The sequence below is a fragment of the Cupressus sempervirens genome, chromosome 3, assembly GCF_028749045.1.
Source record: "Cupressus sempervirens isolate cs-2001-9-10 chromosome 3, ASM2874904v1, whole genome shotgun sequence".
NCBI lineage: Eukaryota > Viridiplantae > Streptophyta > Pinopsida > Cupressales > Cupressaceae > Cupressus > Cupressus sempervirens.
This window is the reverse complement of record NC_143120.1, coordinates 464,231,425-464,244,317: the sequence shown is the minus strand read 5'-3', so window position 1 is coordinate 464,244,317 and position 12,893 is coordinate 464,231,425. Positions and strand designations below refer to the sequence as shown.

The following is a 12,893-nucleotide window of genomic DNA, read 5'->3' as shown; positions in this document are numbered from 1 at the left end:
CATGAATGGAAATGAATTCAAAATGGAGAGGTTTTTTGCTTGCTCAACATTCCTTTTGCTCTTCAAGCTTTTCTAGTGGAGCTTTGGAATGTTGTTCTTGCTAAGATTGAGAAGAAGCTTGATTATTGGATTACCAAGCCTCTCTCTTTGGTTGGTAACTTCAAGATTTGCTCCAAGGTTTTAGCAGCTACCCATGTTTATTATTCCTCGTATTGGGCTCCTTCCAAGGCCTCTTACATGAAGTTGGAGAAGTTTCTTAGGGATTTTCTCTAAGCTTATGGAGCTAATCATCATAGATTTCACAAACTTTCCTAGGAGTACTATTGTCTTCCTAAGTAGTTTGGAGCTCTTGGCCTTCTTTCCACTCAGAAGTAGGGCATATCCATTTGTGCCCTCACTAGAGGCGAGGTTTGAAAAATTCTTCTCAAGCATTGCATTTCCTCTCATTTACCATACAACAAACCAACATGGAAGGGGATTGGCTTCTAGACCCTTCTCATCACTCTTGAACTTGTGCAAATATAGGGCACTTTTGTTATCAAAAGCATTTAGAAATCTTGGGAAGCCATCAAGTTGTGGCTTCATTGGGTTGGGGATGGCTTCAGTGATGGGCTTTTTATAAACTAGCATAATATTTGGTTGTCTCCTTCTTTGTTGTTCAAGGGGTGTCACTTTCTAAGGTTCAAGGTGCCAATGCACTACATTTTTTCAAATGTGGCATCAGGATATCTAAAGATTTGTTCTCTTAGGCTTCCATGAGCCTTAGGACATGGGATGATATGTGGATCTAGTTTCATCTATCTTGCCTGAATCAACAAACTTTTGACTTACTGTCTCTGCCTTGCCTCCGCATATGCTTCACAAGCTAGGAGTTCAACCTGTCAAGCCTTGTGGAAAGACTAGTAATGGTATCCATGCACTCCTCTTTCTAATTACAAGCCCAAGATGGGATACCTGTGGTTGGTGCCTCACTAGTTGATGGTTGATACTCTCAACCAACATTGAAACTTGTAGTCTTCTAAACAGAACTGGAGACATAGATTTAACACTATTTGGACCACCATCACTTAATCGAAGATTGCACACTTTGCTTGGCGTGTTCTTTTCCAGGGCTTGCCCCTGGTTCCTTGACTCAAACATCTAGGAGTTTTTGATCCTCAATGTCCCTTCTGTGGCCAACTTGAGACCTTTTTGCATATCTTTTGGTTATGCTGAAGAGATCAATAGTATTGGCTTTGGATTCATGATTTTTTCAAACCCTCTAGTCGTGAGCCTTTTTCTTGGCATATGATTTTGTTGGGAGATTCTCCTAGAATTCCCTTCAAATACACCTAGATTTGACATGCTTTCAGGATGTAGATTCTATTCACACTATGATAAGATACAAATGTTGTTCTTTTCACTCACAACTTTATTGATATTAATGTTTCAATGTATACTAAAGCTTGTATATGCAATGATGTAGTGATGTAGATTCAAGTACAAGCCAACAAGGTGACCCTTGAGGTGGCTCACTTGCAGGAGCTGCTCAATCACTTGGGCAATGCCCCTTGTATGGTGGCCAAAGTGTCGCCATATTTTTTTTTTGTTGATTGCACTGCCCCATGGCCCTTGCCGGGGTATCAACTCTTCCGCCCATTGCTCTGAGACTCCTCGGTCCTAGGCTCCCCATTGCTCTCTTGGTGGTGGGAATGATGGCTGACATCATTGTTCAACTTCTCTACCATGGCATGACTTTGGCTAGTCCTCGACTGCTCTTGTTGCTCTTGCTATTGGTTGGTCCACCCCTGGTGGTGGTTCTACATGGTTTGGGGCCACTCCATCAATATGGTCATCCCTTCACCCGGTCTTTGCAATTTTGCTTTCTAGGATCAAGGAGGAAAAAGAAAAAGAGAGGGAAGCTATTGATAATGGGCAATCTTTGCCCGACCCTCCTTTTAACACCATTAATGTATGGGGTTCAGATGACCGCTACAATTCTCCTCCCTCAAGTGGCATTGCTCTTGCAACGTGAGGGCTTTTTTATTTTTTTGATGGATAATTTATAAGCTTTTTGACATTAGCGCCGTGTGAACTTTCGCGGAGTGATCTTGTATCCCCCAACCTTTTTTTTGTGAATATGTAACTTTAATATTTTATTAATAGGAAATGGACTATTCATAAAAAGAAATATAATTTCTTATCATCTTGGTACTTAGAATCACTTTAGATAGGAAATGCTAGTTTTTAAATTTTGATTTGGTGAATAGACATACTTATAGATGTATAACATACCATTTACATGGAGATTAGGGGAAACGACCTAGTAGCCATCCAGTCTATGTTTCTGCACCTACAGTTCCTAATTTGTATGTTGAAATTTGCTTATTTTTTTGGTGTACCTCCATAGGTGAGTGGAGAGCTTTAAGCTTTCCCGAATTTACGAAGCTCTTTGTAGACCTCAAAGAGTGCGAGGTGGTATGAAAATGCCATTTTAAAATGTTCCACCAATACTTGCCACTAAGACCCTATCAACAACAGTTATAGTACTATTTGCACAAATGGACCAATCATCGATTAAGAAAACCAAAAAATGAAAAAAAATGAACGACTATTAGTGTTCATGGGGATTTGTTCTAGCATATTTGTGTGGAGGTACCGGACTTTTTTTGGCGGAAAGAAAGAGATGGGGAGCAGATGCTTGGCCGATAATTGAGAGGAAAGATCACGTTAATGTGACAGCACTGGTTTCCCTAGATAGTGGTTGGACATAATGGAGCTCCTTTAAATTTGGGATCATTTGTCATGAAGAAGATTCATAATTTCAATTTATTAGGGCCCATTTGGTTGCAAGCGTAGGAATTGAGAATTAGAATAGAAAATTTGAATGAGAATGAAAAATGAAGAATAGGGATGGAAAAATGCAATCCAATCTTGTTTATCCCTTGTTTGGTTATGCAAGCGTAAATTGGAATAGGGTTAACTTGCAATCGGCGTCATTTGAAAATATTTCTGAAGATGCAATCGGCAGCATTGGAAAATCGCTGAAATATTTGAAAATATTGAAAACAAAGTTCCAGCACTCACCCCAGGTCAAAGCGGATTTGAAAATTTAATTAAATTTGAAAAAGTTAAAATGAATGCAAGAATAGCAATTCCAATTACAGGTATTTTTTGGAATGGACAAAAACTCATTTTGAGGCTAAAATGAGAATACGTATTCCTATTCCCTATTCCTATTCCACGCACCAAACAACGAATACAAATCATATTCTGATTTCTTATTCCTATTCCGATTGTATTCCAGCAACCAAACGGGCCCTGACTTCGCAAGGTGTTTTCATGGAAACTCAGGCGAGGCTACAAGTTCAAATCTGAATTGCGATATTATTCATTCTATCCATGCGGTGTGCATAACAAGGATCGAAGCACCGAGTTGATTTGAAGCACCGCAGGATTGATTTTGCATGATGGACGCGAAAAGTAGAAAAGCCATGTTTAGAGAAAAAAAGAAAGAAAAGGGAGAGAAGCGGATTGATTCTCCTCTTGTAAGGTAAGTAATGGTTATTTTATTTTTCGAAGATATCTTGTTCAGAAACCCTTCGGTTTATTAGGGGATGAATTATCGTGCAATGAGATGAATGTAAGCTTATAAACTTTTATCATGAATGCAGGTACAATGAGCTTGACCAGGCAGTGTGCAGGGTTTGTAATGTTGTTATTAAATCGGAACCCCTATGGCCCGCTCACCAGGGTTCACGTAAGCACAGAGAGGTATGCTCCAGACACTTTACATCCTTTTTATTTTGGGGAAACGTGGTGCAGCAAAATTCAAACGTTAACTTTTAAACCTTGGAAGATCTGGGTATTTTGGGGACAATTCTTGTAGAAAATATGGGCGCGCTGTTTATGTGTTATGTAATTGTGCTATTGGAATGTCAGTAGTGTTGCTACACTCTTTTATATATTAAAATAGACAAAGTTAATTCTGTGCGCTCTTTTTTTGAACCAAAATTCTTAAGGGCGGGACTTAATATCACAGGCACAAACATGCCGCAAACCCTGATCCGATGCTTTAGTAATACGGCTAATTTCCAGGACTGCACCAGGGCATCGGCATACTTGGTTGCCCTTCGCATGAATGTACCCAATACTGTTGCCGTAACCCTTTCGACGGCACACAGTGTATTTTAGGCTATGTAATCAATTATATGACGGAATATGAAATTAACACAGTGTACCTTAATCTTTGCAAACGATCAGTTGAACATAGTATGGGTTTTGGTGTTACAATTTAGTGTTCAGAACCCTAAAAAAATAGAGCTTATTTGCTTTTGTCCAAGGTTGTATTAACATGGGGTCAGGCAGGATGTAGGATGGTATGGATCCCCAGAACTTGAATACGGTGGCGATACATGTGTGCAGACATATCACTTAATTAAAAATCGAATCAATGGAAATTAAAAAATAATAGTAGCAATGATAGAGAAAGTTATAGGAGATGCACTCTAGCAATGATTTGGATATAAGGTGCTTATATATTGTTAGAAACACTTCATATAATAACAAAAATGATCTGTTAGAAAAGAAGTGTACTATACACTAAGTTCCCTGTCTCTTTATTCTTGGGTATGGGTACTGATGTAGCCCAAAGTTTTTGGAAAATTTAGGGCCTTCATTTGTGAAATAATGATGATTCATGATGGAAAGGTTCATTGATATCAATGCATTATAGTTCAAAGTAGATTAAATGCAGAGATATAAAAGTACAAATCTTGGATACATATTTTGAAGCACATTGGAGCAGGGATACAAGACGAGCTTCAGCAGATTATACGAGGAGATTATAATCATGGCTATCTACAAAAGGAGCTTGATTTGGAAGTAAGGATGCTATTACTTTAGTGGATAAAGCAAAGCCTTATATGGAGACTGTTGATGCTTCCATTGCAATTGTTGGGAAAGATCTTTGAAGTTCTGAAGTTACGGCCAATGCGGACTGATGTATTGCAGAATGTTTGAGAACATGATTCAGATTATGGGAAAGAACAGTAAAACAATTGGAAAAGGATTGCTGAATGGCAATTTCAACTCTTTACCATATCCTTCTGACTATATGCAAAGCTATGTCATCATTCACTCCATTTTTTTACCGAATCCATGTATCAGAATCTGAATAAAATTCTTGATTCTGGAGCAGAGGAAAGCATAGATTATTGCAGTACTCCAGAAGTTAGTGATAATGAGAGAATAACTGAATGGATATTTACACAGCTATAACATTCAAGCATAGGAGAACTTGGCAATTCATTAATAAGTTTGTCTTTAGGATAGCATTGTGGACCCCTTTTCAAAAAACATCCATCAGATGCTACTATACACGGCAAACACATGAAGCTGTTAATAAAAAAACAACAATATTAAATCAGACATGGTGTCCGTTAATGACAGAGCAGGATTCAACAATTAGAAGTCATATTTTGTTCCGAGTACCAAGTGGTTTTTAAGAGAGGAAGAGTTGAATGCATATTTCAAGCCTAGATTCATTCAAATGCCTCCAACTTTGGATTCTCCTGTACCGTCAATATTGTTTTTAATTCTTGAACACCATTGAACCATGATTCTGTTTGGTTGACTATGTTATCGTTCAACTTGGAGTAGACTTCTAGACATCACACTTCGAGTGTGATCCCTTGCATCCTGTTTGAGAGTGACAATTAGAGGCAATAATGGTATGACTGCAGCAATTATACGAAAGATAGTGATGGTAAATTGTGACGTGTTATTCCACACCACACAGTAAGCGGTATAAAGATTATGGAGACACCTTCAGCACCATGACAGAATGAAGGAATTGCAATTCAACTGCTGTTGGAAAAAAAGCTCAAGGATGAAGTAGAAGAGCGTGACGACTATGGGCAATCACAAACACAAACAAAGGTTTTGAGTCTCAATGTGATGTTTTGTACTCCAGACGAGGAAACTGAAGTGGATTCTGCTCCAGAGCTCATAAGATGAGTTGAATCTTTGTAAATACAAAAGATTTCTTAATCAAGAATATCTTCAACACTACTTTTCTAGTAGACTTGATAGGAGAAAATGACATACCAAAAGGTGCCATATGGAGGTAACATCGCTCACGCATTATTACCTTGTAAACAGACATTGACATCGAAAATGAAAAAGCAGTAGTTTACGGGTGCATGAGTTATATTTGATGGATTCGACAATGAAAAAATAACGAATGGAATAGGTTCCCAGTTGCGGTGGATTCATGAAACATTAATTTAAGTCAGTAAACATAACTAAAAGGGCCTGATAATTATATTAAGGTGCTCATGATAGTAAAAGATTAAAATGTGTGATAGTGAGAAGGTCATTAAAATAAGATTGGATTAAAATACATAATTTATTAATAACAAGAAATGACTTTTCATTTGAAAGGTCATATCTTCCCTTATATCTAAAATATAAATAAGGGGTATGCTATTTCTAAACAAGACAAATTAAATTGAGAAGACATATTTGGAAAAATATTATTAAAGAGATATATTTTTGTATGGAGGAAAATGAATTATAAGGCATGGCTTTGTAACATAAATTCAAACATTATATTATAAATAATAAATAAAAAAGCCTTTTGCTCTTTGTTCAAGGCAAAGAAATTACAATTACAATTAAGATTTGTCCTTTATGATTAATAAGGAGATTATTGAATTGTTTCGACAAGGCTTTATTTTTTGCATTGGGTATTTTCTACACTCGGTGTTCAACAAATAGGGAATAGTGTGAAATTTATAAAAGCTTATGCATCCTTGGCTAATTGGATTTCTTGCCGAAGAAGTTAAATTTCTTTTGGTTAGCATAGGATTGCATATAAAAAGTATCTTTTGTAGAGTTTAGGAGTAATTGATGATATTTTGGATAAATATTGTCTCATAAGGTTTGTATGTAATATTCTTCATGGTGATTGACTCTGTTGCCCAAATAAGCAAAGGCATTGGTCATTCAAATATAATTGAATTTATAATTGAAGTCAGAAATATACATATTTCCTTCTTGCAAGTACTGAATTTATTATTAACAAATATTATACAAAACATTCAACTAGTTCAAACACTTAGCAGTCAACTTCATATTAATCAAGCTTGAGGACCTTGCCAATCAAAGAACTCACAAAGTTAAATTTGCTCTATAAAAGCTTTGAACAAGGTGATCAGGTTCGAAGTGAAGCTCTACCCGCCTAAGTGTAGCAGAGCCTAAAGTGTAGGAGAATTTGGATTATTCCCATTCGTTAGCCATAACTGAGTGAGGAATCCTATTGGAGAATTGCACAATCTGTGGTTTTGGGAACCAACATGTACAAGGATAGAACAATGCTTCTTCACAAAATGATAGATTTTTGATCTTTTGACTTGACAAGAATGAGCTAATTTATGATAACTCAACAAACTCATTATAAGGTGGCCAGGTGGATATCTTACTGTTACAAGAGGCTAAAATGCCATATTCTTCTTTTACTAAGATAGTGGGGAGGTTATGGCCAACAACCAATTTCTTTTGTTCTAAAGCAATGTAGTGTCTAGAGGCATTGCAACTATGTGGAATCCGGCTCATGTTGAAGGGGAAGCTTTGTCCTTCTCCCAAAACTATCTTTCTCTCTCTTTTAAGAGACATTCACAATAATGCCACCTTTTTAATGTTTAAGCCACCAACATGTGCTTGGGTAGGATGGCGTTGAATGAGATGGCCAATAATTTTGTAGCTAACTTGACTGCTAAGTTTATTTTTGTGGGTGACATCAACGCCCCTCTGTTCCTGTCGGAGAAGTTGGATGGTCTAATGGATTACAGTGACAACATGACGGATCTCTCTTACTTTGTTAGCAATACATGGCTCTATGATCTAGAGCTGATTGATAACCCTTTCACTTGGTCTAATAATAGAAAGGGTGCTCGCCTCATCTAGGTAAGATTTGATTGCTTCCTGATTTCCTCCTCTTGGGACTTATTGATGTGAGTTTTGTTCCACTACAACATGCAAAATCAAATACTTAAACATTCAATCCTCTATTGATGTAAGGTCATCTCTCATTCTAATCTTGCAAAGTAAGATCTTGAAATGACTTCAAGAATCCTTCTTAATCTTGGACTTCACTTAGTTTTTTGATGTGATATGCTGGTTATCACAAAAAGACTTACACTATTCATTCAATGGATATCAACTCTTGCACTTCTAAAAATTTGGCTCTACAATGTGCATTGAAAATGAATCTTTGCTTATCTAACTTCCACTTCAAATTAAACTTGAATTCTACTACTACTTCTACCTCTAACTAGGAATGCAAGGAGTCATGCATGCCGTGGAATCTATTATATGTGATCTCACCAATGGCTCCATCCACTTATTGCAAGCTTCAAGGATATACTCAAATAGTTTTTAAATCAATATCTCGTCTCCAATCCCATCAAATGGATGCAAACTAAAGATTCAACATCAATTGAAGCTAAGTGCATTCAGCCATTGACTTACCACACAAGGAACTCCTACCATCAACATGGGGCTGGTGGCTCATATTTGTTTGAGTCAAACAAGTAAACATCCATAATAACTTCCATTCAATTTAACTAATTTTGCATGAAAATAAATCAACTCCAAGTGAAAGGTTGAGGAAACCATGCAACATTCCAAAGCAATAACAAGTAATTCACAATGAAGAACCAACAGTTTACTTTGACAAGCACTATAGCAATAACTTCATTAAGTCTCTCCCTTAGCTAGCCTATTCTAACCTCCTAAGCTCATCTAATCTATTGACCTACAAGTGAGAAGGCCATGGCCTTTTATAGTAGTTTCGTTACAATGAAGGGTGAAGATCGATTCAAGATCAAGGGCCAAGATTTCTTCCCACAATTTCCCAATTAGGGTTGCCAATTTTACAACCAATTGCATGAAGGCACCAATTCGTGGGCCAATAACAAAATTACAATGATTTTTGATAGCCAATGAGAAAATGGGACACTTGGCATGACTTGATTGATTGTGCTTGAAACTGAAATTTTCTAATTGGAGGAGGCAAACAATCACCACCTCATCATTCTTTGGAATTTTCTCATGGAATGGACTTGAATTGGTTGCATCTTTGTGAACATATGAACTTGATCTTTCTTGATTATCCTTGAATATGTCCTTGTGTAGCTGGATCGTCTTTCCTAGATTTCCTCTTGATTGCAATCTGAATTTGCAGGTTCATAGCTTGAACATGAATCCTTCCTTCTCACTTGAGTCCTCGGGCTTGAGCCATCTTCTTGTAGTATCGACTAGGTGTTGATCATCACCTTGCCCTCTAGCTTTTTCTAGTTGGCATGATGATGGAGGGTATGTGCACTAGCAATGCCTTGATTTTCTAAGATGTTCCAAGAATGACTTTCAATTCATCCCTTCTCCTTCTCAAATTCACCTTGCAAAATAAAGGAGACGAGCATTAAGCTTGAAACAAATCTGAAAATAAATTCACATCAATAATAAACAAGATTAATCCCAATTTAGAACCAACCATTTTGCAAAGTTGAGGCAAATTTAAATCTCATCTCAATCTAAAGCCATTTATTATTATTATTTTAATTTTTTATTTCTAATTTGCATCACTTTCTCTCTTCACTTTTTTTTTTGAGGAGGTAGGGTGGTTTTGGCGATTTACAAAGGACAAGAGTTCGCTGGGGAAAATCCTAAAAGACAAGAAATTTCCCAGGAAATTCTTGAGAGAAGTGCAATTTCCCTAGGAGGGAAATTCTTGAGAGATGTGAAATTCCCCCAGCTTTTGTTTCGCTCACAAACTTCTTTCCATTCCTCAAACATGGAAACCCTTCTCTCTTGAACTAAAATTCTACTCTCCACTTGGACTTAGGCTACGGAAATTCCTCTAAGTGGCACCAAAGTGCTTACACCAACCTGAGATCAAAATTGCTTCCCAGTGAGCCAAAATTGCTCGAACTCACCGCCGACTTGGAGACTTGGGAAAAAAATTGCCAACTAAATACCCAGGACAAAGACTCTTACTTGCTAAAGCAAAAAGAGGGGGCCCCCATTTGCAATGTGGCGATGGTGTGCAAACCACACAATAGTTGTTAGTAGTTGCTTCCTCCCTTGTTGTGCTGCCTAAAACCATGTCAAATCATAACCCTTTATTGTGTAAATGGTTGGATAAATTAGATTTGGGCTGTGCTCCTTTTAGACATGAAATTATGTGGGCCTCCCATCTGAATTTCTGTGATATGGTTAGAAATTGGTGGTCTACCTCAATCAAGGGTCAGCTATGTTTTGTATTGCTAAGAAGCTTGAGATTATCAAAGGAAAGGTGAAAGGCTGGAGCAAAACTAATTTTGGGGATATTTTCAAGACTAAGAAAGACCTATGCGGGAAATTGGACAAGCTTCAACAATTGACATCAGTTGACCTTTCCCCTACACTTCACTTGGAGGAGGAAGATTATAGGATTAAATGGAAGAATGCCATGGCAAGTGAAGAAGTTTTCAAGAAACAAAGGTTGTGCATTTAGTGAATGTTAGTAAACATAAAAAGAGGAATACAATCATTTCCTTGTTGGATGAAGCAGGGATTGTTAGCTTTGATCAATCTCAAATTGGCTCCTTGGCTTCTGGCTACTTCTTGTAGCTTTTCACTGATGTTAATGCTGGGGACATCTTAGATCTTCAAGACCAACTCCTCACTTACCTCCTACATGTTATTTCTGGTCAAGATAATGAACTCCTTTATGAAGAAATCTGGGTGATTGTCTTTGCAATGGGTGCTTATAAGTCTCATGGCCTGGATTGTTTCCCTTCAACTTTCTTTTAGGAATTCTCTGACATTGTTAGTTATGATGTTATCAAGGCTGCTAGGGACTTTGTTAAAATGAGCAAGTTTTTAAGACAACTAAATGATACCTACATTGCCCTTGTCGCGAAGAGCAATCATTGTAATTCTCTTTAGGATTTTAAACCTATAAGTCTGTGTAATACCTTTTGCAAAATCCTCACAAGAATTCTAGTGAAAAGAATTAAACTGTTGTTGAACTAGATTATCATTGCAAACTAGAAGGGGTTTGTACCGGGTAGACACATCATGGATGGTGCCATTACCACACATGAAATCATTCATTCCATTAACTAAAGTAAAGGTGCAAGTATGACCCTTAAACTTGATATCTCCACGACATATGTCACAAGGGGATCCCCTCTACCCCTACCTCTTCATCATGGTGGCAAAACTCTTAGGTCGTAATATGTTGAACCTAGTTGATATGGGAAGATTTTATGGCATCAAAACTTACTTATGCCCTCCCCATCCTTGTTCTGTAGCAACTCGTGGATGACACCTTCTTTGGCATTTCCTCAGTGGTTGGCTAGGGAATGGAAAGTCCTCTTGGTTCACTATGCCTCTGCCTCTGGTCAATGTATTAACCATCAAAAAATTACATGCTTTTCTATTTAAAAACATCTCATTACTTTCATTAACACTAGAAACTCATAGGGTTGGGAGTTAAAGGCAAAAGCACGTCCTTTTGTATTCTAAAAACACATCTTCATTTCCATGTCATTACTTTCATTAACACTAGAAACTCATAGAGTCGGGAGTTGAAGGCAAAAGCATGTGCTTTTGTATTCTAAAAACACATCTTCACTTCCATTTGCTCTAGAAACTCATAAAGTGGAGATTTGGAGAGCAAAGCACTTGTTTTTTTTTTCCAGTAAAAAGTGCATCTTTACTCACTTTTATATGCATTTTTGCTTACCCAAGCATGGGTGGCAATTCTTAGCCCAAAAACACATGTTTTTGATTTGCAAAAACCCATTTTTTTTTGGGTGTTTTTGAGAAAAAAATAGATTTTCGCACTAAAGAATCATTCATATCTTAGTTAATACTTGATGGATTTTGAAGATCCTTGGGTCGTTTTTCCATGAAATCATCCAAGCGTCAAGGATCATTCCTAGCTTATCAAAAGTGTTGTTTAAAGAGGTTTTGGCATTCTACAACCCATCTAGGGCACGTCTTTGCCCAAAAAAGCCTTGTATTTGAGCATTTCTCCCCATCAAATCATCAACTCTTTGGCTCAAGGTGAGTTCTAAAGCTTGCCTATCATTTCTAGCTTGTATATAACTCTTTCAAGTTACATATTATGCTTTGGATGCCATTTACAATATCCTTTGCATTTTGAACATTGCTTGGTCAACATGGTTGCTAAAATGGTACAATTTTAATCTCTAACTTCCTATACTTGGCAAGCTACGAAGTTTGACTCAAATTTTGCAAGGATTGAGTCAAGATTTGAAGTTTATTTAACACTCCATCTTGTAATCATTCTAAATCCAAGAAATCTCTTGGATTTCATTCCAGATTTTGCTAGTGTTTAAAAGACGACTTCTTTTGCCTCTTGAGGAAAATGTATGATTTTTTATCATTTTTTAATGGGGCTTTGTTGTCTTGTTTATGCAAGTTGTCCCATTTTAATTTTTCAGATTTGCATGTTTTATATGATGTGCTCCTATTTTCCGTCCAAATTCTCTAAGTTGCATGTGCGAGCACTTCATCTTGCTTGTACATGCAATCAAGATTAAAAGCTCCATTTTCGAAAGAAACTACCATAGAACATGAGCTCATTTATCACGTGCTTTTGCATCCAAAAACCCCACTTTCATGCTTGCATACACTCCATTCATACCTTGCATACCGCTGCTACATGACTTAAAAACTCGTAATGGTGGTTGCTTGCATTGTGCATGCATGTTTACTTATGATGAAAACACAAAATCTCATTATAAGCAGACATCTCTCTATCCATTTCCATGCATTTTCCGTATAATATCCTTGCTGTCCACATATGTTTTAACTTTTGACATTCGAAAAACCCGTTT

At 37.1% G+C, this 12,893-nt stretch overlaps 1 protein-coding gene across 4 annotated transcripts in view; it reads left to right on the top strand.

Annotated features, from left to right (window-relative positions):
* Window positions 1–3,274: 3,274 nt before the first annotated feature.
* LOC149567132 (protein ABA AND ROS SENSITIVE 1-like) overlaps window positions 3,275–12,893 on the top strand; it is a 47,143-nt gene continuing 37,524 nt past the window's right edge. For 3 of the 4 annotated variants that reach the window (XM_089820331.1, XM_089820330.1, XM_089820332.1), the window contains exons 1-2: window positions 3,286–3,532; window positions 3,654–3,753. In XM_089820331.1, coding sequence (XP_089676457.1) covers window positions 3,447–3,532; window positions 3,654–3,753 — 186 coding nt within the window. In that variant the 5' untranslated portion in view covers window positions 3,286–3,446. Of the gene's footprint in view, window positions 3,533–3,653; window positions 3,754–12,893 lie in introns of all 4 variants that reach the window. The other variant, XM_089820329.1, reaches the window with a different exon arrangement.